Source organism: Oncorhynchus clarkii, chromosome 20 (assembly GCF_045791955.1).
Source record: "Oncorhynchus clarkii lewisi isolate Uvic-CL-2024 chromosome 20, UVic_Ocla_1.0, whole genome shotgun sequence".
Taxonomy (NCBI): Eukaryota; Metazoa; Chordata; class Actinopteri; order Salmoniformes; family Salmonidae; genus Oncorhynchus; species Oncorhynchus clarkii.
The window spans coordinates 69,337,944-69,363,717 of record NC_092166.1 but is presented as its reverse complement, the minus strand read 5'-3'; the positions used below and the strand labels follow the sequence as shown (position 1 = coordinate 69,363,717).

The 25,774-nt window shown below is 42.3% G+C and overlaps 1 protein-coding gene across 1 annotated transcript in view; it reads right to left on the bottom strand.

Annotated features, from left to right (window-relative positions):
• Window positions 1-25,774, bottom strand: part of LOC139376832 (polypeptide N-acetylgalactosaminyltransferase 2) — a 99,478-nt gene that overhangs the window by 34,607 nt on the left and 39,097 nt on the right. The window contains exon 2 of the mRNA XM_071119779.1: window positions 154-244. Within this exon, the coding sequence (XP_070975880.1) occupies window positions 154-244 (91 nt within the window). The remainder of the gene's footprint in view (window positions 1-153; window positions 245-25,774) is intronic.

Sequence of the window (25,774 nt, the reverse complement as noted above, 5' to 3'; positions counted from 1 at the left end):
AGCTGACACCCTGCTCTATTGCAAAGTAGCTTGAACAACATATCGATTCATTTTCTCAACAGGACTCTCCTGCGCCTGTGTGTAAATGGAAGGGCTAATCAGAATGGATGGCGCTGTGGGATGCCTGGCAGGGCTGGGATATCTGGCTCTTACCTGGGGGGAGTGTCTCCAGACTGTGGGTTTTGTCATCTGCGTTGCTGTGGGCCTGGGCCTGATTTGATGAGTCAATAGCGTTCCAGTCATCCTGCCAAAGAAACACAAACACACATGAATATAGAAACAAATAGTGAAGGCAACTTTTTTACATTCAGTGGAAAATATATTCTTGCTCTCCTCAGAAAAGGATGATGTAAACATAGAAAATGCTCACCCCCATGTTTCATAAATAGCAGTGTTCCTCAATGACATGTCTGAGTAGTTTAAACCGAGAATGTTAAGCACATTTCCCAGACTAATTCTGAAAGCAAATGGTTAGAAAAAGCTTTAATAATACTTTAGTCTTCCTAGTTCCCCGTTGGTGTTATTGATTTATTTGTTCAGGGTTAACTGTGGAATTACAAATGCATGATTTGCATCATCATGTTACTCTGGCAACGAGATGCCCCTGACCTAGCATTGCGCTGCTTCGAGAAGCTTTTAAAAATGTAAGTGAGCTTGTCAAAAGCATCTTGATGAAGAAAAAGGTAAAGTGATCCTTCTGGCGCCGACAGAGATGGCCGCCTCGCTTCGCGTTCCTAGGAAACTATGCAGTTCTTTGTTTACGTGTTATTTCTTACATTAGTACCCCAGGTCATCTTAGGTTTCATTACATACAGTCGAGAAGAACTACTGAATATAAGATCAGCGTCAACTCACCATCAGTACGACCAAGAATATGTTTTTCGCGACGCGGATCCTGTGTTCTGCCTTACAAACAGGACAACGGAGTGGATCCCATGCAGCGACCCAAAAAAACGACTCAGAAAAAGAGGGAAACGAGGCGGTCTTCTGGTCAGACTCCGGAGACGGGCACACCGTGCACCACTCCCTAGCATTCTTCTTGCCAATGTCCAGTCTCTTGACAACAAGGTTGATGAAATCCGAGCAAGGGTAGCATTCCAGAGGGACATCAGAGACTGTAACGTTCTTTGCTTCACGGAAACATGGCTCACTGGAGAGACGCTATCCGAGGCGGTGCAGCCAATGGGTTTCTCCACGCATCGCGCCGACAGAAACAAACATCTTTCTGGTAAGAAGAGAGGCGGGGGCGTATGCCTTATGGCTAACGTGACATGGTGTGATGAAAGAAACATACAGGAACTCAAATCCTTCTGTTCACCTGATTTAGAATTCCTCACAATCAAATGTAGACCGCATTATCTACCAAGAGAATTCTCTTCGATTATAATCACAGCCGTATATATCCCCCCCCAAGCAGACACATCGATGGCTCTGAACGAACTTTATTTAACTCTTTGCAAACTGGAAACCATTTATCCGGAGGCTGCATTCATTGTAGCTGGGGATTTTAACAAGGCTAATCTGAAAACAAGACTCCCTAAATTTTATCACAAGCATTTCGCTACACTCGCATTAACATCTGCTAACCATGTGTATGTGACAAATAAAATTTGATTTGATTTGACAGACCGTTCACCATCATTCAATTTACATTCAAGAACTTAGAACGTAGGCTACTTATCCAAACCAGATAGACAGGGGAAGGACAGAGGACATGTTTTATTCAGCTTAGGGCTCGCAGCGATTCAAATAACTTCACAACTTGTATGTTGAATCATGCATTAGACCTTCTCAAGAGTCAGACAAAAATAACTTCTGCGTGGTATTTTGGGTTAACCACAGAGTATAAATTACACCCATATACAAAAGAAACTGCATGTTTGATACAATCTAATGGACAAAATACGTTGTTGTCTCCTTGTCTACTACCATCAGGATAAACTGAAAGAAACTGTCTAGACTACAAAACCTGATACAGGTGCTCTTGAACATTCCAATCATCGCCAGGTGCGTCATTGCATCCACAACAATAAGTTATGTGAGGATTCACAGAACGGAATGTGATGGAGAGGAAATGTCAATTGGGGAGTGGCTGCCGTTCTGATCTCACGGCAGAAACAAAAGCAGAAGGACAGTCAGTGACTAAACAGCCAAAAGGGATTTCCATCAGTGTTAGAACACACAGGAGTTGTGTGCCTGCACAAAGCCAGTAAAGATTCCCCACACTGCGGGAGCCTTTGGCCTCAGCATATAGCACATTTGATCATTCTCGCCTGCCTCCATAACAAACTGTTGGGAAATATGGCCGGGCTGACAATGAGAGCATGGGCCAAGCCAAACGGTGACACACTGTAGTGCTGCAAGCCTGTAACACAACGTGGGCTGGCTTGGTAATAACTCAAGAAGGCCTCTTGCCAAGATTAGCAGGAAATAAACAAACAGGCGGGATGGTATGGTATGGACAGAGAACAAGCTACTGAAGTCCTGTCCAGAAGCCCTCGCTTTACAAAACTCGATCAGCATCTGGTCTGGTCGACTGGTCCCCTCAGTCAGCCCAAAATGTACAGGTGGCTGTGGCAAAGAAAAGCATTTAGATGCTCAGCATTTGATCATATTAACTTATCAAAGTAATTCTCATATCTTAACAAAATTCTATATATTTAGACAGATGAACATGAATGAGTACTTAATGTCCTGTGAATCACCAGCAATTAAGAAAAATGTGATGCATTTCTTTTAGAGCATGATTATGCGTTCTGACTTCTTAGGCCTAGGCGCCTTTTTTCTCAATTTCCACCTAAATGATGTGCCCAAAGAAAACTGCCTGTTGCTCAGGCCCTGAAGCCAGGATATCCATATAATTGGTACCAATGGAAAGAAAACACTTTGAGGTTTGTGGAAATGTTAAAATAATGTAGGAGAATATAACACAATAGATATGGTAGGAGAAAATCCAAAGAAAAACCAACCAGAAATGTTTTATTGTTGGTCATATTGAAAATTAGCTCCCTGGATGCAATTCCTATGGCTTCCACAGGGTGTGCTCCCCATGTGTCAATAAATGCACAGTTAAGTTTTGTAACTTCAAAAACTAATAAGAAATAATACGTTTTAGTACAGGGACACAGTCTTGGAAATTTATGTTTGTGTGTGCCATTAACCAGTTGGATTTAGGGGGCGCTATTTGAATTTTTGTATGAAAAACGTTCCCGTTTTAAACAAGATATCTTGTCACGAAAAGATGCTCGACTATGCATATAATTGACAGCTTTGGAAAGAAGACACTCTGACGTTTCCAAAACTGCAAAGATATTGTCTGTGAGTGCCACAGAACTGATGTTACAGGCGAAACCCAGATAAAAATCCAACCAGGAAGTGCCGCATTTTTTAAAACCGCCTCATGCCAATGACTCCTTATATGGCTGTGAATGAGCTACGAATGAGCTTACGTTTTCCACGTTTTCCCCAAGGTGTCTACAGCATTGTGACGTCTTTTTAGGCATTTCCCTTGAAGGAATGGCTGTAAGGGACCATATATGGCATGTGGTCACATGGTGTCTCCCGCAGAAAACCTTGCGTAAAATACTGAGGTAGCCATTTTTCCAATCGCTTCTTATGAGAAACCAACTGCCTCGACGGATATATTATCTAATATATTTGTTAAAAACACCTTGAGGATGGATCCTAAACAACGTTTGCCGTGTTTCTGTCGATATTATGTAGCTAATTTTGAAAAAAGTTTGGCGTTATAGTTGTAGCATTTTTCGGTTGATTTCTCAGCCTTGCATGGTGAAGAAACGAGAGCTTTTTCGCCTACAAAAATAATATTTTTGGAAAAAAGGAACATTTGCTATCTAACTGGGAGTTATGCTAATGCACTTGAGGCTATGATTACGCTCCCGGATACGGGTTTGCTCGTCGCAACTGGTTTTAAGACAGGACGCACCTACTAAAATCGGTTTCCTATTGAACATACTTCTTTCCATAAGAAATTTTATAGTTTGATTACATTTTAGGGTAACTGAGGAGTAAATAGAAACATATTTTGACTTGTTGAAACAAAGTTTAGGGGTAGATTTTTGGATTCCTTTCTCTGCATGTTGAACGAGTGAATTACTCAAATAGATGGTGCCAACTAAACAGACCTTTTGGGATATAAAAGAAGGATTTTATCGAACAGAACAACACTACATGTTATAGCTGGGACCCTTTGGATGTCAAATCAGAGGAAGATTTTCAAAAAGTAAGTGAATATTTCATCGTTATTTGTGAATGTATGAAACCTGTGCCGGTGGAAAAATATTTTGATGTGGGGCGCCGTCCTCAAACAATCGCATGGCATGCTTTTGCTGTAATAGCTACTGTAAATCAGGCAGTGCAGTTAGATTAACAGGAATTGAAGCTTTCAGCCGATATAAGACACATATGTACCTAAATGTTTAATATCCAGAGTCAATACATATTAGAATCACCTTTGGCAGCAATTACAGCTCTGAGTCTTTCTTGGTAAGTATAAGAGCTTTGCACATCTGGATTGTTCAATATTTGCCCATTATTATTGAAACAATTCTTCAATCTCTACAAATTGGTTGTTGATCATTGCTAGACAACCATTTTCAAGCAGATTTTATATAAAACTGTAACTCTGCAACTCAGGAACATATCTTCTTGGTAAGCAACTCCAGTGTAGATTTGGCCTTGTGTTTTAGGTTATTGAAAGGTGAATTGGAAAGTTGGAAAAAAGACTGAAACGGGTTTTCCTCTAGGATTTTGCCTGTGCTTAGCTCTATTCCATTTCTTGTTTATCATGAAAAGTCCTTAACGATTACAAGCACATGATGCAGCCCCCACAATGCATGATGCAGCCCCCACAATGCTTGGAAATATGGAGAGTGGTACTCAGTAAAGTGTTGTATTGGATTTGCCCCAAACATAACACCTTGAATTCAGGACAAAAGGTGAATTACTTGAATGCCTTGTTGCAATCAGGATGCATGTTTTGGAATATTTGTATTATGTACAGGCTTCCTTCTTTTTGCTCTGTCAATTAGGTTAATACTGTGGAGTAACTACAATGTTGTTCATCGATCCTCAGTTTTCTATCACAGCCATTAAACTTAGTTTTAAAAAGTCAACATTTGCCTCATGGGGAAATCTCTGAGCGGTTTCCTTCCTCTCCGACAACTGAGTTAGGAACAGAGTATGTCAGCTGAGCGGAGCGTGCCCAATTCCCAAAGGCTGAAACGTTGTCCTTCTTGCCCGCTCTAATTTTGCTCCAGTAGCACTCACTTCACAACCTCAGGGCATGCCCACCTCAGCATGCATTTGTAGGCTACTTGTGTGCTGCTATAGCCCCTTGCTTTAGCTACCGTCATGGAGTTCACAAAATATTTTCATTAAGAAACTGACGAAAGACACGGGTGCTAAATCAAGGTGACTTACAAAGATGAAGACCCAGAGCAAGAGAGGGAGTCTAAGGCACTGCATCTCAGTTCAAGAGGCATCACTGCAGTCCCTGGTTCGAATCCAGGCTGCATCACATTTTTTATTTAACCTTTATTTATACAAGTTTTACTCATTGAGATAATATCTCTTTTCCAAGAGAGACCTGGTCACATCTGGCCGTGATTGGGAGTCCCCATAGGGCAGCGCACAATTGGCCCAGCGTCGTCCGGGTTTGGCCGTCATTGTAAATAAGAATTTGTTCTTAACAGACTTGCCTAGTTAAATAAAGGGTAGTGTCCACAATTAAAGAATCATTGTGGAATCTGAAAAGACACTTATCCCAAAAGCATGATGGTGTACTTACTACGTGCACATGCTAAAAGAAAGGTAGATGAGTGCGTCATTGTGGAAAAGTATTTATAAACCAAAAATCAGATATTTTAAATGTTTTGTATAGATAATAGAACAAAAATGAACAATTGGCCATAATTGATTTTGGCCCAATAGGCCTGGCATATTTCCACATTCAAGGTGGTTTCCATTTCGATTGGCTTTTTTTGACTAAAAACCTTATCTATAGAAAAAAATAAAAACCACTCTGCATCTTTGCCCAGCCTGGCAAGAGTGGCCAAAAGGGTGTTTAGCATCCCCAGTGGCTCTGCAAATGTGGAGAGGATATTTTCCGCTGCTGGCCAGCTATCCAGGCACAATCGCATGAGCCTGAAGCCACAGACTGGCCAAACTCGTGTTACTAAAAATGAATTCAAAAGGCATTCATAAGTCATTTTGTGTTTAATTTGTATTTAATTCTAAGTAAGTCACAGCCTATATGTGCCATTTATAGACAATAATTTAATACAACAAAATGCTGTTTAAATGCTGAGTGCTTTATGTTCCTACCAGCCTGTCATGTCGCACTCTCAAATGCATTTCTTTGTAGGCTATAGCTTTGAAGTAATTGAAATAATATAGCTAATTCATTTTCGTTCCTTAGGCTCCCTGTCTGGCTCCTGACCTATTTAGTGTTTATATGCTGTCTAATATAACATGTAGCCTATTTGAAAATAAGACTGTTCTTACATTACCTTTTCATGTTTATTCAAATACTTTTCATTCAAAGCCATATGGTTGGGTTTCAATACTTAAACTATTGGTAGGTCCAGGTAGTCACAAAACTAGATGGATGTTAATGAATGGAGCGAATTTGGAGCGGCAGTTTTTTTCCCCTGTGAGCACAGAGCGGTTTTTAGCGGTGCGGGATTTCCAACCGCTCAAATGCTCTGGTTAGGAAGGATGCCTGTATCTTCGTAGTATAATTAATAACTTTTTAATAAACTTATTTAGGCTTGCAATAACGAAGGGATTGAATACTTATTGACTCAAGACATTTCAGCTTTTCATATGTAAAAAATTTGAAAAACATAATTCCACTTTCACATTATGAGGAATTGTGTGTAGGCCACAAAAAATTCCCTGCTGTGCTCTGCTTTTACATATGACACTGTAGTAGGTACGCCCTGTTATGAACAGCAATGCTACCATCTATCCGGTACATCATTTATCTGATCTGGTACAGTAGTAGACTACTACAGTAAATTATATTCTAGTTTTTGGCCTGCCTGACTCCCATTATGTAATCTTTGTGATTCAGGGCCATTTCAGGTCTAGGAGCCAATTGTGGGAGAAAGCAGGTGTGAATGCAAAGAGCTCAGAGAAACATCCATCTCAGTTGGCATGGTATAACCGCACAGCAACTGTTCCCCCTCACTGAGCCATACATGCACTGCCAGGGGGCATTAGCAGGCAGCAGCCAGACTGGAGGCTCTTTCAGGCTAGTTTGTGGAAGGCAGGCTGGAGCAGAGGAGCAAAGTTCATCCAAAAATGTCCCCCCTACCCTATTCTACTTGAGAGTAGAAGAGGGTAGGGAAGAGAGTAGAAGAGTATCTTTGGAGTGCTCTTCAGAGATCAGGAAATGTATAAGACACAGCTGTTAGGGTTATGTAGGAATATGTGGGGTCATGACAAGCTTGAACTACTGTAGAAGCAAGCAGAGAATGCATCGGTTAAGAGAACACAGATAGGATTCCCCAAGAAGAGTCTGCCAGAGTAACACTAAAGTCCATTTAAATATTTACAATCCCTGCTGATAGAACAGGTAGGAAGACCTAGCACTTGTCTTAACTGAACTATCCTTGTCATACTGTACTAAGATACTGTACTGTGTTTGCTTTCATTATCAGTCAGATCTGAAGTGTCGTAAAGTGTATTGAGGATTTGGTCCCTTCATGCATTTCAATTAACAGGTGTGCCTTAAAGGTTCATTTGTGGAATTTCTTAACTTCTTAATGCAGTTGTGTTGTGAAAGGGTAGGGGTGGTATGCAGAAGATAGCCCTATTTGGTAAAAGCCCAAGTCCATATTATGGCAAGAACAGCTCAAATAAGCAAAAGGAAACGACAGTCCATCATTACTTTAAGACATGAAGGCCAGTCAATACGGAAAATTGATTCCAGTGCAGTAGCCAAAACCATCAAGCACTATGATGAAACTGGCTCTCATGACAACCGCCACAGGAACGGAAGACCCAGAGTTACCTCTGCTGCAGAGGATAAGTTTATTAGTTACCAGCCTCAGAAATTGCAGCCAAATAAATGCTTCAGAGTTCAAGTAACAGACATCTCAACATCAACTGTTCAGAGGAGACTGTGTGAATGAGGCCTTCGTCGTCGAATTGCTGCAAAGAAACCACTACTAAAGGACACCAATAAGAAGAGACTTGATTGGGCCAAGAAACACAAGCAATGGACATTAGACCGGTGGAAATTTGTCCTTTGGTCTGGAGTCCAAATTGGAGATTTTTGGTTCCAAACGCCTCGTCTTTGTAAGACGCAATGTGGGTGAACGGATGATCTCCACATGTATATTTCCCACTGTAAAGCATGGAGGAGGTGTTGTTTTGGGGTGGGGGGTGCTTTGCTGATGACACTGTCTGTGACATATTTAGGACCCAAGGCACACTTAACCAGCATGGCTACCACAGCATTCTGCAGCGATACGCCATCCCATCTGGTTTGGGCTTAGTGGGACTATCATTTGTTTTTCATCAGGATTATGACCCAATACACCTCCAGGTTGTGTAAGGGCTATTTGACCGAGAAAGAGAGTGCTGCATCAGATGACCTGCATCAGATTACCTAGCCTCCACAATCCCCTGACCTCAACCCAATTGAGATGGTTTGGGATGAGTCGGACAGCAGAGTGAAGGAAAATGTGCTCAGAGTGCTCAGCATATGTGGGAACTCCTTCAAGACTGTTGGTAAAGCATTCCAGGTGAAGCTGGTTGAGAGAATGCCAAGAGTGTGCAAAGCTGTCATCAAGGCAAAGAGTGGCTATTTGAAGAATCTCAAATATAAAGTATATCTTTATTTGTTTAACACTTTTTTGGTTACTACATGATTCCAGGTGCTATTTCATAGGTTTGATGTCTTCACTATTATTCTATAATGTAGAAAATAGTAAAAATAAAGAAAAACACTTGAATGAGAAGGTGTTCTAAAACTGTTGACCGGTAGTGTACATACAAGCACTGAATTATACAGTGAGTTAACATAGTGCATGCCAATCAAAGCCAAGCTACTCTTAGGGGGAGGGGAGAGACTGAAGACTGAATGTCCACTTCTGCAGATGAAGCCAGCTCTGTTAAGAGGTTAGGAGCTGTGGAACCTGAAGGTTTAAGTGGGTTTCGATGGTGTCTCAGCTGTTCTAGATACATGGCTGAAAGCCCTGCAATGAACAGTGAGCACATCTCTTAGAGCTGGGAGGAGGAGAAACATTCCACCTAATAACATCAGCCTGAACATCCCACAGAGAGGAGGCAGAGCAAGGCTGGCCTCACACCAACTGTGCTCAGATAGATTATATTTGCCTGGCTAGACAGGGCTGCAGAACTGCACAACAGCATGTGCAGTACACAGAAGTCCCGTTATTTGGCGATAAATTGAAAGAGACCGCGAACACCATCTTCGGTTGCCAACTTCAGTTAGATTAATAAGTATGAATCTTGAGGGTATTCTTGTACACACTGGCTTATGGTGCTGCACATGTTGAAATGTCAGAGCCAGGCAACACTATGATGTCAAGCATGTAGTATTATGTTATTTATACTTTTCACATTTTGGCATAAAAACACAAGATGAAGAGTCTGCAAATCTATGAACAGACTAGGAATCTTGAAATGTTCTTATAGCTTATCTCACACAGCACAGGCTTTTACCAATGGACAACTGAAAAGGTCTACGTCACCTACTGACAGCAATGGAGTGATTTGCAAAGGTAATTTCAAGATTCTGACAAACTACAAGATGGTGATGGAGAGAAGTCAACCATTTAGGCTTATTCAAACTTAAAACAGCCATACAAAGTGATAAAACAGCACCAGAGTAATAGCAGACCTCAGACAAAGTTGATATTTTCTAATTTAGCTAAACAGTTCTCTGTGTACTTCTCATGAGCCAAACAGTCAGCCAGACAGACACTGATGCCATGAATGTGACAAACCACCACAGCTAGACCTAACCACCACAGCTCATCATGGATGGAAAACCAAACAAGAAAACCTGCTTCACACGTCACCTGAAATAGGGTTCAGGAGGATTCCTTCAACATACTGAAAGTTGCAGATAGAAATGCGACGAATAGAACAGACACAATGTCCAAGACGCATGTTCTGTTGTACACAATATATTTATATCTTAATGTTCATGAATGTGTCCTAGTGAATGCGGCCTTAGACGTGAACCTTTCTGCTTTGCCCAAAACACTATGTACAGCACCTTAGCTAACCAGAAAAAAACTCCATAAAACACAGTGTAAAAAAACATTAGCTTTATTTAACCCTCAGTAATGACTCATCTGGCATGGGGAAGTGAAATGGTCAGCACAAGCTAAGCTTAATCAATAAATCAATTAGAAAAAGACATATACGAAAGGCTGTCTTCTGCCAAATGCCAAATGCTGCCTCAGACGGCAAAATTACTCGGTGCAAATAATCATGGCTAAAATGTTGACCTTCACTTCTCTAATGATCTCTTTTTTTGACAAGTTTGACAAGTTCTGGGGCTGATTTCAAACAGATGGTGGTGTAATCTGAAGTGCACGCTGGACAAGCTAACGAAAAATGAATCAAACGTCCTCCGAAATCAGACGTCACTCAGTCAATTGAGCAAAATTGGGTTGTTTCTTGCATATGTTAGCCAACAGGCTATCTCCCTCACTGATTGCTCAGCAAGTCTTTGAATCATCCCCAACAGTTTGAAGATTATTAGCCAAAGCACTTGCAGCAGGACGCCTTGGGCTGACTAGGATCTAACATCACACATTCTTATGGCCACCAATTGGGTACATCACAAATTTGTCTCTTTTGGCTCATTCTTACCGACGAGCCTCAAAGATTGTTATCTGGAAACTTGGCAGTCCAATGGTATAGTGGTATATAATTGGATGGCTTTGTTGGAGGAACATGAGGAATGATATCACTAATGTCATTACAGCTAGGATATCAATAATAGATTAACCACCAATGGCAATGGTTCTGCCAAACATTCCTATCATCCTTCTGTAAGACACCATGCTTGCTTAAAAACACTAGTGAGAAAAGCAGCAGTCATCTTACCTTCAACCAAAGAATCTTACAAAACATTGAATCATAAAGACACTGGGCTGTTGTCAGATTTGATTATAAAAGCACTTTATAGCATCACTTTCACTCAATGATATACTCAGTTCCATCTGGTACTGGTCTCCAGGAACATGTACTTTCATATCATTGTAAAAATGTGGACAGCACACAAGGGCTTAACATTAAGACACCGTGGGGCTGGCGCAAGATATAGATAGGGAAAAATGCTCAGAATTTTACTTTATCCACACCGATATATCAAGATAAGATGGCGCCGGAGAGGATGGCTGACGTTTTACAGTCGGAAGATTATATACACCTTAGCCAAATACATTTAAACTCAGTTTTTCACAATTCCTGACATTTATTCCTAGTAAAAATTCCCTATCTTAGGTCAGTTAGGATCACCACTTTTTTAAGAAAGTGAAATGTCAGAATAATAGTAGAGAGAATTATTTATTTCAGCTTTTATTTATTGTATCACATTCCCAGTGGGTCAGAAGTTTACATACATTCAATTAGTATTTGGTAGCATTGCCTTTAAATTGTTTAACTTGGGTCAAACGTGTCAGGTAGCCTTCCACAAGCTTCCCACAATAAGTTGGGTGAATTTTGGCCCATTACTACTGACAGAGCTGGTGTTACTGAGTCAGGTTTGTAGGCCTCCTTGCTCGCACACGCTTTTTCAGTTCTGCCCACAAATTTTCTATAGGATTGAGGTCAGGGATTTGTGATGGCCACTCCAATACCTTGACTTTGTTGTCCATAAGCCATTTTGCCACAACTTTGGAACTATGCTTGGGGTCATTGTCCATTTGGAAGACCCATTTGTGACCAAGCTTTAACTTCCTGACTGATGTCTTGAGATGTTGCTTCAATATATCCACATAACTTTCCATCCACATAATTTTCCATCCTCATGATGCCATCCATTTTGTGAAGTGCACCAGTCCCTCCTGCAGCAAAGCACCCCCACAACATGATGCTGCCAACCCCGTGCTTCACGGTTCGGATGGTGTTCTTAGGCTTGTAAGACTCGCCCTTTTTCCTCCAAACATAATGATGGTCATCAGGGCCAAACAGTTCTATTTTTGTTTCATCAGACCAGAGGACATTTCTCCCAAAAGTACAATCTTTGTCCCCATGTGCACTTGCAAACCGTAGTCTGGCTTTTTAATGGCGGTTTTGGAGCAGTGGCTTCTTCCTTCTTCCTTGCTTTCAGGTTATGTCGATTTAGGACTTGTTTCTCTGCGGATATAGAAACTTTTGTAACTGTTTCCTCCAGCATCTTCACACGGTCCTTTGCTGTTGCTCTGGGATTGATTTTCACTTTTCACACCAAAGTACATTCATCTTTAAGAGACAGAACGCGTCTCCTTCCTGAGCGGTATGGCGGCTGCGTGGTCCCATGGAGTTTATACTTTGCGTACTATTGTTTGTACAGATCGGGCTGCCTTCAGAGAATCTGTAAGCGAGCGAGTAAACTCCCACTGCCTTCCGTTCTACTTGCTAACATGCAATCATTGGAAATTGAGGACCTACGATTACAATTATCCTACCAACGGGACATTAAGAACTGTAATATCTCATGTTTCATGAGTCGTGGCTGAACGACGACATGGATAATATAGAGCTGGCGGGATTTTCCATGCACTGGCAGAACAGAGATGCTAAGTCTGGTAAGACAAGGAGTGAGGGTGTGTCTTTTAGTCAATAACAACTGGTGCACGATGTCTAATATTAAAAAAGTCTTGAGGTATTGGTTGCCTGAGGTAGAGTACCTTACAATAAGTTGTAGACCACACTATCTACCAAAAGAATAAGAGAGTACGCGTCTATATTATTCGTAGCCGTCTATTTACCACCACAGACTGATGCTGGCACTAAGACCACACTCAACCACCTCTATAAGGCCATAAACAAACAAGAAAATGCTAATCCAGAAGCGGTGCTCCAAGTGGCTGGGGACTTAAAAAACCTCTTAAGTCTACCCCTTCCTTTTTCGAACATTCTGTTAAAAATCGCGCAACTTTTCAGCGTCCTGCTACTCATGCCAGGAATATAGTATATGCATATGATTAGTATGTGTGGATAGAAAACACTCTGAAGTTTCTAAAACTGGTTAAATCACGGCTGTGACTATAACAGATCGTGCGTTTCATCGAAAAATGCAAGAAAAACTGCTCTCTGAAAGCTAAAAATAATTTCCATAAGTCACTTTCATGGGTTGTTAAAAGGGCACAAAATTAATTATGGATCTGCATGCAATTCCTACAGATTCCACACGATGTCGCCATTGTCGTCATTTTCCAGGGAGTTTTTCCTTGGTAAATCCAACTAACTGGATTCAATTTCTTCCGGTCTCCACCAGGATGTTTTGAATGTGCACATTGGCAGCCATTGATTTGAAGACGAGGAGCTATTGAATACACATCGCCCTGTAATCATTTTGATAGATTATAAACGTTTACTAATACCTAAAGTTGGATTACAAAAGTATTTCGAAGTGTTTTGTGAAAGTTTATCATCGACTTTTTTTATTTAAAAAAATGACGCAGCGTTTAAAAACAATGTTTTTTTCTGAATGACACAGCTTCCATAGAAAGCTATTTTGGGTATATATGGACCGATTTAAACGAAAAAAAGACCCAATAGTGATGTTTATGGGGCATATAGGAGTGCCAAGAAAGAAGCTCGTCAAAGGTAATGAATGTTTTATATTTTATTTCTGCGTTTTGTGTAGCGCCGGATAAGCTAAATCTTTGTTTACGTCGCATTCAGGCATTTTGAGGTGTTGCATGCTATCAGATAATAGCTTCTCATGCTTTCGCCGAAAAGCATTTTAAAAATCTGACTTGTTGGCTAGGTTCACAACGAGTGTAGCTTTATTTCAATACCCTGCATGTGCATTTTGATGAACGTTTGAGTTTTAACGAGTACATTTAGCATTTAGCGTAGCGCATTTGCATTTCCAGGTGTCTACTTGAGACATCTGCGTCTCAAGTAGGAGCAAGAAGTTAACGCAGGCAAACTTAAATCAGTTCTACCAAATGTTTACCAGCATGTCACGTGCAACCAGAGGGAGAAAAAAAAACTCTAGACCACCTTTACTCCACACAGAGAGATGCATACAAAGCTCTCCCCTGCCCTCCATATGGCAAATCTGACCATAATTCTATCCTGATTCCTGCTTACAAGCAAAAACTAAAGCAGGAAGTACCAGTGACTCGCTCAATACGGAGATAGTCAGATGACGCGGATGCTACGCTACAGGACTGTTTTGCTAGCCCAGACTGGAATATGTTCCGGGATTCATCCAATGGCGTTGACGAGGATACCACCTTATTGATGAAGCCGATGGCTAAGTGCATCGACAACGTCATCCCCACAGTGTCCATACGTACATATCCCAACCAGCAGCCATGGATTACAGGCAACATCCACATCGAGCTAAAGGCTTGAGCTGCCGCTTTCAAGGAGCGGGACACTAATCTGGACGCTTATAAGAAATCCTGCTATGCTCTCAGACGAACCATCAAACAAGCAAAGCGTCAATTAAGGATTAAGACTGAATCCTACTACACCGGCTCTGACACTCATTGGATGTGGCAGGGCTTGAAAACTATTTTGGACAACAAAGGGAAACCCAGACACGAGCTGCCAAGTGTCGCAATCCTACCAGACGAGCTTAATGCCCTTTATGCTCGCTTCGAGGCAAGCAACACTGAAGCATGCACGAGAGCACCAGCTGTTCTGGATGACTGTGTGATAACGCTCTCGGTAGCCGATGTGACCAATACCTTTCAACAGGTCAGGCTCAATCACACTCCACACTACCCTTTCCCACCTAGACAAAAGGGACACCTATGTGAGAATGCTGTTCATTTACTACAGCTTAACGTTCAACACCATAGTGCCTACGAAGCTCATCACTAAGCTAAGGACCCTGGGACTAAACACCTCCCTCTGCAACTGGATCCTGGACATCCTGACGGGCCGCCACCAGGTGGTAAGGGTAGGCAACAACACATCTGCCACGCTGATCCTCAATACTGGGGCCCCTCAGGGGTGTGTACTTAGTCCCCTCCTGTACTCCCAGTTCACCCACGACTGCGTGGCCAAACACAACTCCAACACCATCATTAAGTTTTCTGACAATAAAATAGTGGTAGGTCTGATCACCGACAACAATGAGACAGCCTATAGGGAGGAGGTCAGAGAACTGGCGGTGTGGTGCCAGGACCACAACCTCTCCCTCAATGTGAGCAAGACAAAAAGTAGCTGATCGTGGACTACAGGAAAAGGCGAGCCAAACAGGCCCCCATTAACATCAACGGGGCTGTAGTGGAGCAGGTCGAGAGTTTCAAGTTCCTTGGTGTCCACATCACCAATGAACTATCATGGTCCAAACACACCAAGACAGTCGTGAAGAGGTCACAACACCCCCCCAGGAGACTGAAAAGATTTGGCATGGGTCCCCAGATCCTCAAAAAGTTATACAGCTGCACCGGTTGCATCACCGCCTGGTATGGCTACTGCTCGGCCTCCGACCACAAGGCTCTACCGAGGGTAGTGCGTACGGCCCAGTACATCACTGGGGCCAAGCCTCCTGCAATCCAGGACCTATATAATAGGCGGTGTAAGAGGAAAGCCCATAAAATTGTCAGAGACTCCAGTCACCCAAGTCATAGACTGTTTTCTCTGCTACCGTATAGTAAGCGGTACCGGAGCGCCAAGTCTAGGACCAAAAGGCTCCTTAACAGCTTTAACCCCCAAGCAATGAGACTGCTGAACAATTAGTAAAATGGCCACCAGACTATTACATTGACCCCTCCATTTGTTTTGTACCCTGCTGTTACTCGCTGTTTATTATCTATGCATAGTCACTTCACCCCTATCTACATCAACTAACCTATACCCCCACACACTGACTCGTTACCGGTACCCCCTGTTTATATTTTTTACTTTAGATTATTTGGTAAATATTTTCTTAACTCTCACTTTAACTGCACTGTTGGTTAAGGGCTTGTAAGTAAGCATTTCACGGTAAGGTCTACCTACACTTGTTGTATTCGGTGCATGTGACAAATAGTTTGATTTGATTTAAATACTGCTTGTTTTCCCGGAAAACTGCCCTTTCGACCTCATGCTAGTTAGCAGTAGCCACAGCAGCCATTATGGAATGGCACTGTTGTGTTGAACCACCAAGGAGCTGATTGGCTGACACTGACATTCCAAAATGGCTGCAGTGGCTACTGCAGCACGAGGATGACAAAAATTGACGTATTTCAAGCTTTTTGAGGTATCAATGTGGATAATGATAATCGAATCTTCTAGAAATGTTTTCAAGTGCTGGATTGGATGAGCGAGATAGAAGAAACAACCATCAGTTTTCTGCCCAGGGCCCTGGTGCTCAGAAAGTAGAGGGCTTACTGAATACCACCTGGCCCAGACACTTAACACTGAGCCACTGAAGAGCTCAGGCATGGCTGCCTTACTCCTGCCCAGAGACAGAGCCTCTAAATAGGTCCAGAACAACTGCTTTACTGTAATGGCCACAGTCAGTAGATCAGGCCACGGCATCCTCCGTCTCCTCCGCATGGTGACATGCCACCTCAATGTTCTCACTTCCAAACTCACTCATCCTGAAAGCCACTTAAGCCCTGTGTTGAGCCGCCAGAGTCCGGCCTGACCTGGGAATGTCAGCTGGGATGACAATGGAGGCGGCTGTGACGCGAAGATACAGTACTAATTAAAACAGAATGCTCTGGCCTGTCAAGTGAGAGATTCTTACCCTTGATGGATGCAAATAGAATAGCAAAAATGTGAATCCTAATTAAGAGCTAGAGTAGCAAAAGAGACACCAATTTCCATATTGTAAAGACTCACTTGATGAAGTTTGCAAATGCAACACCCATGATAATAGTAGACATTTTGTTGACCCTTTTGTGAATCTGGATCTTTTGTAATGAAACAATCTGAAGCTGCTATATTCCATTCGGTTTCTTAAGGCTCTGTTCGGAGCAGATTGGTGTGTTGGCTGGTGTAATGACCTTCTCGGAGTTCGTATTAACCTGGGTGATAACAGTCTGTGGTAGGAGGCCGCTTCCCTGTCAGTTTAGATCTGTGCATCGCCACAAACTCGCTGTTCATGAGTTAAAAATGGAGTTGTCCATTAGCAGACTATCACTAATGTACCAGTGGAGGAGGGTGAACTTTCCCCTTGAGAGAAATCGATACCATCCCCTTTAAACAACAAAACCAGAAAACAACAGAGGAGCCTCTGGGGCCAGCAGGATTCAGGAGGAGTGTAGTGTCACCACATCAAGACCACATTCAGACATAAAAAACACAACACAAAGAGTCTCCCCTCAATTTAGTCTTAGCTCAGGGCAGACAGAGCCAAATGAATAAGCCACTAAATCTTCTTGCAGTCAATCTTTCTCTGAGATTAACACCTGGCATCCAGTCTGTTCCATTTACAGTTTAAGAGCCAACCTGGAACACAAAACCATCCGTATTCTTCAGAGACTTTGTCCAGATGACACACACTCAAACAATCCACCACTCATGGTCAAACCCATACAGTACAGAAAGAGTGTCAATATGAAGCTGCCATACAGTTACAGTATATCACCGGGGGACAGGTCATAAAATCAGTCACGGTTCTTTCTTGAGAGATTTTACTTTGTAGGGTTTTAAAGCCACTAGCCTATAATCTTGAGTAATAGAAGGATCCGTTCTCATGTGACGGTCCACTGAGTCAGTTCACCTTGAACTCTGGAATCACAGTGATTCCTGTATGTCATCACAAAAGCCTCCCTGCCTTGATCTCCAACATGATGTGGCCTCATCTCTGGAATGCAACAGAGACTTTACATCCCACAGGACCTGGCACACACTGATTACGCCATAAAACACGAGACTGTGGGATTGCATTGCTTGTTGCAACCAGACATAATTGCATTTAATGTCTAGCTAGTTTATTGACTGTCGACTATGCTCATGAAATTAGATTTGAGCCAACACGGCCAAGTATAGGTTGGGTTTTTTAAATGTTGGGCTTAGTACTGGCACATGTTTAATCAATTTTCACAGCAAAGCAACTGAAAACATCTCGAGTTGAATCTCAGCTGAGTGTATGAACATAGTTTTTAGAGGTCTGGGCTATATGCACAGTCACACGGGCTGATGTCGAATTAGGACTCTGACCCTCAAATGAACCTACATGTGGCAGAAAAGTGAGTGCAACAAATACGCTGTGGACAAAACAAGCTTTATTGTTACTCAGATTATGAATTTAACACAATTGATTTTTCTATTGTGAGGAGATAAACAAGGCTTTAGTCTCTTAAGCCAAGATGTTATCATAGAGCCCAACAAAATTCCAAGGTAATGTTACATTTTTTATGGAAAGATATAAATACCTGAATTACAAATCAATGTTAAAAGGAGTTAAACTTGCCAGTTAAATTAGTACCAATAATGATGTAATGTGATCAGAACCTTGTAATAAGAAGATGAAAGAAAGTGATCCAGTGCAGTAGCTAAAGAATATCCATAATCGACCGATTATGATTTTTCAATCGGCCGATTTTTTCATATGTATTTGTGATAATGACAATTACAACAATACTGAATTAACACTTATTTTAACTTAATATAATACATCAATAAAAATCAATTTAGCCTCAAATAAACAATGAAACATGTTCAATTTGGTTTAAATAATGTAAAAACAAAGTGTTGGAGAAGTAAAAGTGTAATATGTGCCATGTAAAAAAGCTAACGTTTCAGTTCCTTGCTCAGAACATGAGAACATATGAAAGTTTTAACATGAGACTTCAATATTCCAAGGTAAGAGGTTTTAGGTTGTAGTTAATATAGTATTTATAGGACTATTTCTCTCTATACCATTTGTTTTTCATATACATTTGACTATTGGATGTTCTTATAGGCACTATAGTATTGCCAGTGTAACAGTATAGCTTCCGTCCCTCTCCTCGCCCCTACCTGGGATCGAACCAGGAACACAGACAACAGCCACACTGGAAGCAGCGTTACCCATCGCTCCACAAAAGCCACGGCCCTGGCAGAGCAAGGGGAATAACTACTCCAAGTCTCAGAGCGAGTAACGTTTGAAACGCTATTAGCGCACACCCAGCTAACTAGCTAGCCATTTCACATCGGTTACACCAGCCATTAGGCTGATAGGCTTGAAGTCATAAACAGTGCTGTGCTTTTGAAGAGCTGCTGGCAAAACGCACGAAAGTGCTGTTTGAATGAATGCTTACGAGCCTGCTGCCTACCATCGCTCAGTCAGACTGCTCTATCAAATCATAGACTTAATTATAACATAATAACACACAGAAATGCGAGCCTTTGGTCATTAATATGGTCAAATCCGGAAACTATCATTTCGAAAACAAAACGTTCGGTATTTTATCTAACGGGTGGCATCACTAAGTCTAAATATTCTTGTTACATTGCACAACCTTCAATGTCATAATTTACGTAAAATTCAGGCAAATTAGTTCGCAATGAGCCAGGCTGCCCAAACTGTTGCATATACCCTGACTCTGCGTGCAATGAACGCAAGAGAAATGACACAATTTCACCTGGTTAATATTGCTTGCTAACCTGGATTTCTTTTAGCTAAATATGCAGGTTTAAAAATATATACTTCTGTGTATTGATTTTAAGAAAGGCATTGGTGTTTATGGTTAGGTACAGTCTTCCAACGATTGTTAAATCATCCCCCAGCATTGCATCTATTATATGCAACGCAGGACACGCTAGATAAACTAGTAATATCATCAACCATGTGTAGTTAACTAGTGATTATGATTGATTGTTTTTTATAAGATAAGTTTATTGCTAGCTAGCAACTTACCTTGGCTTCTACTGCATTCGCGTAACAGGCAGGCTCCTCGTGGAGTGCAATGAGAGGCAGGTGGTTAGAGCGTTGGACTAGTTAACTGTAAGGGTGTAAGATGGGATCCCCCGAGATGACAAGGTGAAAATCTGTCGTTCTGCCCCTGAACAAGGCAGTTAACCCACCGTTTCCAGGCAGTCGTTGAAAATAAGAATATGTTCTTAACTGACTTGCCTAGTTAAATAAAGGTATAAACAAAAATTTAAATCGGCAAAATCGGTCCCCAAAAATACCGATTTCCGATTGTTATGAAAACAGCCCTAATCAGTCGACCTCTAATCCAAAATGATCAAAATGAAGTTCTGCACTAAATCTAATTTCTGGGAAGCATTGGACACTGTGGACACTTTCATGGCTTTTGAGCCAGAAAAGGGATTGACATGTCATATTGGCCATCAACACCTTAAACAAACCAAGAGACAAACCTGAGCTAAAACATACCCATTATGTTTTGCTGATGATTAAGTGTGTTTTATTTGAGTCACGGACTGGAGGAGGGGCATTGGGGAAACAGTCTCTGTCAAAGCATTATTGTTGCCTGAATTGACAGTCAGTCAGTCACCAACATGACATATTACTGCTGAAGGGCAAGCGGCTGACAGTGTGTTACTATGTGAGAGACAGAAAAGAAACACCTTTATGAATAGGAGTTATAGTCTTTTGAAGGAGTAGGTTTATGGTAAAATATCAAACTCAGTATGCTAATCCTGTTGAACTATTTTAATAATTCCCATAATGATAACTGTTATTAATTCATTTATGTTAATATTTTTAAAAAGGATAACAGCTGAACAGTATAGTGATGAAACAGTAGTTTAAAAAGTAACGCGGCTATCACTTTTAATTTTCATTCCATCTCCTGCGATCCTTTCATGTCCTTCCATGTCAGTGAGATTACTGAAGCGCAATTCCTCAGTGAATTGCGGTTTAAAACCACAGCAGTAAATTACCTGTCACCCCACTACAATAATAGCGGTAATGACATATCACAGAAACCAAGAATGGATTGAACTATGACAACCTGCAAGTGCCTGTTCAAACGGAGGACTCTTCCCTGGATGTTACAGAAAAATAAAACTAGTCAAAATGATGGTCATGACTATGGCATCAGCCTAAGATACGTATATAGCCTACCCATGACATTAGACCGTCGTGAGACAGGTTCGTTTTACCCTACTGATGATGTGTTGTTGCCCGAATTGACAGCCAGTCAGTCACCAACATGACATATTACTGCTGAAGGGCAAGAGGCAGTAAACCCTTAATACAAATAGGAGTCTGATTCAATGAATCATTTAGTAATAATAAATAACACTATAAATAAATAACTATAAACTATTTATGCCTATGTGCAAAAAATAAACAGATGTTAGAGATGGAGAGAGTAGCCTCATCATTGGTGTTTCATATTTTTCATGTAAAGCTATAATCTCAGAGATGTAGTGTGTGCTTCAGGGGAAATCGCCAAAGCATACACTGCACCTCAGGGTCCACACAAAGCTCACTGATTAGTCTTGTAACTATGGTTACCACCCCAACCCCATGTTCCGACAACCGCTGCTTTGAAATAAACAGAGATATTCCTTCAAGTCCCCTGCTGTTTCTAATTTATCACTAAAGGCGTTTTCAGTTGGACCCTTGAGGCCTTTGAACACAGTTGGAGCTGGGGGCAGTTACAAATGAGCTACCTGAGAGGTCGACTTCACTTAATTTAACAACCAAATCAGGAGCTGGGAGGCCTAAGGAACCAGGAAGAGCTGCCACCATCAGCGGCACATCAGGGCGCCAAGTACCCCATAACCTCTTCATAAATACCAAACCTACTGGGATTTCATTTTTATTTTTGAGGAGTCTAATTTCCTGCTCCTACCTTGTCCTCAACACATCAGAATCCCATTATGCGTGTGAATGGGAGAACAGATCACGCTAATAATACCCAAGTTGAAGTCAACATTTACACTTCAGAGAAATGGTTGAATGACCAAGCTTGAGAAGGCTTGTATACCTATAGATTATTTCTAAGGCACCACCTTGACGAATGTAAATGGTAGGTCACAAATACTGTAACCTAGCATTTTCATAGAGGTACCAATTGCGATAAGTCCCTGCCTTACAGTAAACCTACACCTGAGGGAATTACTGTTTAACAGTCTCCGGACTGTAAGCCTGGGGATTTTGGGCTTTGTATTAACCCCTTTCCATTCTCAAGGTCTGTGGTCCACTCCACCCTCTCACACACACACACACACACACACATACACGCTGGGATTGCAGTGCCCACCTGTTCAAAGCTCTGCCCAGTAATGCTGCTTTTGTGCTTGATTACAGCAGCTTGACGGGGAAATCTCCTTCTTCCTTTTCCTCACAGGACTTAGGAGAGAGCTCAACCCCCAGTCCCCCACTAACCCTAACTTTACACTTGTGATAACAGTGGGGTCATTTCTTTTGTTGAAATTTGTATGGCAGCCATATAAAAGGACAACTCTTTTTCTTAGAGTGGGTACAAAGTCCTCTTCCTGCCAGTCTCCTTACCTCCTTCCATTGGAGCCATTAGAGCAGAGTGGCTGCTCACTAATGCGCAGAGACAGCAGATCTGCATGTGTTATGTTGGTTTACAGGGAAAGGGAAGGTAGTACTGATGGACAGTAAGAATTATTGGCAGGTCAATACATGGGACATGTCAGGTGTGAAGATAGATTAAAGATTAAAGTTAAAAAGACTATGTTGAGTTAAGTAAACTACACGTCGAGTGTGACAGATGGTCCAATTTGACTGAACCATCCACTGGGCGGATCTCTGAGCCTGTCATTTTCTGCAGGTCTAATGAAAGCGATTCTGCCACTGCCCTCATGGTTATTTCAGATGTGCAGGATGCATGGGCTGCTACTGAAGGCTACAGATCACTGAGTGGCAGTTCAAAACCAAAGGCCTGGCATTTGAAGTTAAATGGTCTTGCCTCTCTGACTGAAATGATCAATGGACCAAGAAGTTTCACTTGTGCATTTTCCGGCCTAGTCTCTTTATAGCCTTTGATGAGCTTGACCAATACTTTCTGAATTAAAGCCTTTGTCAGGTTTTTTCAAAGGATTAGTGGGAAGAAAACACACAGAGCGTACCAGATGCTTGTATTTAACTAATGCTTTTAACATTGCAAGCGCGTAGGGGCTCCACGAAGGCTTCATCATTGCTTTTATCATATCATGCAGGGTCAATGGAGGCTGATACACATGAAAATATGCCTCAAGAGTGACATTTTAAAAGACATCAAATGAATCACAGTGCTTTGGACTGATGATTTATGTCAAGTGGTCACCCGTCAGCCAAAGTGCAGACATCAATCTAATGTCAACCTGGAATGGCAGCCAAAAAAAACGAACAATTAAATAAAGATGCGTCCAGCCCTTGTCCGCTGTCATCTTCACCTAACACACAACATGATGTTGTTAAGTTTAATGGCCGCATTAATGGGTGAGGTACATCCTTCACACCGTTTAGGAGTAAAAACAGCCCATTCAAACCTGATTTATAGAAAAGGGGAGGATAAATTCCACCACAGTTCACTGCACCATTAATATGGAGTTGGTCCCCCCTTTGCCGCTTTCAGCTATACTTTTCGTGTCTGTTTATTTACCACCACAAACAGATGCTGGCACTAAGACCGCACTCAGTCAGCTGTATAAGGAAATAAGCAAACAGGAAACCACTCACCCAGAGGTGGCGCTCCTAGTGGCCAGATAATTTAATGCAGGGAAACTTAAATCAGTTCTACCAAATTTCCATCAACATGTTAAAAGTGCAACCAGAGGGACAAAAATTCTAGATCACCTGTACTCCACACACAGAGACGCGTACAAAGCTCTCCCTCGCCCTCCATTTGGTAAATCCAACCACAACTCTATCCTCCTGATTCCTGCTTACAAGCAAAAATTAAAGCAGGAAGCACCAGTGACTCGGTGTATAAAAAAGTGGTCTGATGAAGCAGATGCTAAACTACAGGACTGTTTTGCTATCACAGACTGGAACATGTCCCGGGATTCTTCCAATGGCATTGAGGAGTACACCACATCAGTCACTGGCTTTTTCAATAATTGCTTTGAGGACGTCGACCCCACAGTGACTGTATGTACATACCCCAACCAGTAGCCATGGATTACAGGCAACATTTGCACTGAGCTAAAGGCTTTCAAGGTGCGAGACTCTAACCTGGAAGCTTAGAATAAATCCTGCTATGCCCTGCAACGAACCATCAAACAGGCAAAGCATCAATACAGAGCTAAGATTGAATCGTACTACACCGGCTCCGACGCTTGTCTTATGTGGCAGGGTTTGCAAACAATTACAGACTACAAAGGGAAGCACAGCCGCGAGCTGCCCAGTGACACGAGCCTACCAGACGAGCTAAATCACTTCTATGCTCACTTCGAGGCAAGCAACACTGAGCCATGCATGAGAGCATCAGCTGTTCCAGGCGACTGTGTGATCACGCTCTCCATAGCCGACGTGAGTAAGACCTTTAAACAGGTCAACATTCACAAGGCTGCGGGGCCAGACCGATTACCAGGATGTGTGCTCCGGGCATGTGCTGACCAACTGGCAGGTGTCTTCACTGATATTTTCAACATGTCCCTGATTAAGTCTGTAATACCAACATGTTTCAAGCAGACCACCAGCCCCTCACTCACGTCTGTAGCCATGAAGTGCTTTGAAAGGTTGGTAATGGCTCACAACACCATTATTCCAGAAACCCAAGAACCATTCCAATTTGCATACCGCCCAAACAGATCCACACTACCCTTTCCAACCTGGACAAAAGGAACACTTACGTAAGAATGCTATTCATTGACTACAGCTCAGCGTTCAACGCCATAGTACCCTCAAAGCTCATCACTAAGCTACGGATCCTGGGACTAAACACCTCCCTCTGCAACTGGATCCTGGACTTCCTGATGGGCAGCCCCCAGGTGCTGAGGGTAGGTAGCAACACATCTGCCACGCAGATCATCAACACTGGAGCTCCACAGGGGTGCGTGCTCAGTCCCCTCCTGTACTCCCTGTTCACCCACTACTGCATGGCCAGGCACGACTCCACCACCATCATTAAGTTTGCAGACGACACAACAATGGTAGGCCTGAATACCGACAACAACGAGACAGCCTATAGGGAGGAAGTCAGAGACCTGGCCGGGTGGTGCCAGAATAACAACCTATCCCTCAACGTAACCAAGACTAAGGAGATTGTGGACTACAGAAAAAGGAGGACAGAGCACGCCCCCATTCTCATCGACGGGGCTGTAGTGGAGCAGGTTGAGAGCTGCAAGTTCCTTGGTGTCCACATCAACAACAAACTAGAATGGTTCAAACACACCAAGACAGTCGTGAAGAGGGCAAGGCAAAGCCTATTCCCCCTCAGGAAACTAAAAAGAGATCCTCAAAAGGTTCTACAGCTGCAACATCGAGAGCATCACTGCCTGGTACGGCAACTGCTCGGCCTCTGACCGCAAGGCACTACAGAGGGCAGTGCATACAGCCCAGTACATCACTGGGGCTAAGCTGCCTGCCATCCAGGACCTCTACAGCAGGCGATGTCAGAGAAAGGCCCTAAAAATTGTCAAAGACCCCAGACACCCTAGACTGTTCACAGGAGTGCCAGGTCTAAGACAAAAAAGGTTCTCAACAGTTTTAACCCCCAAGCCATAAGACTCCTGAACAGGTAATCAA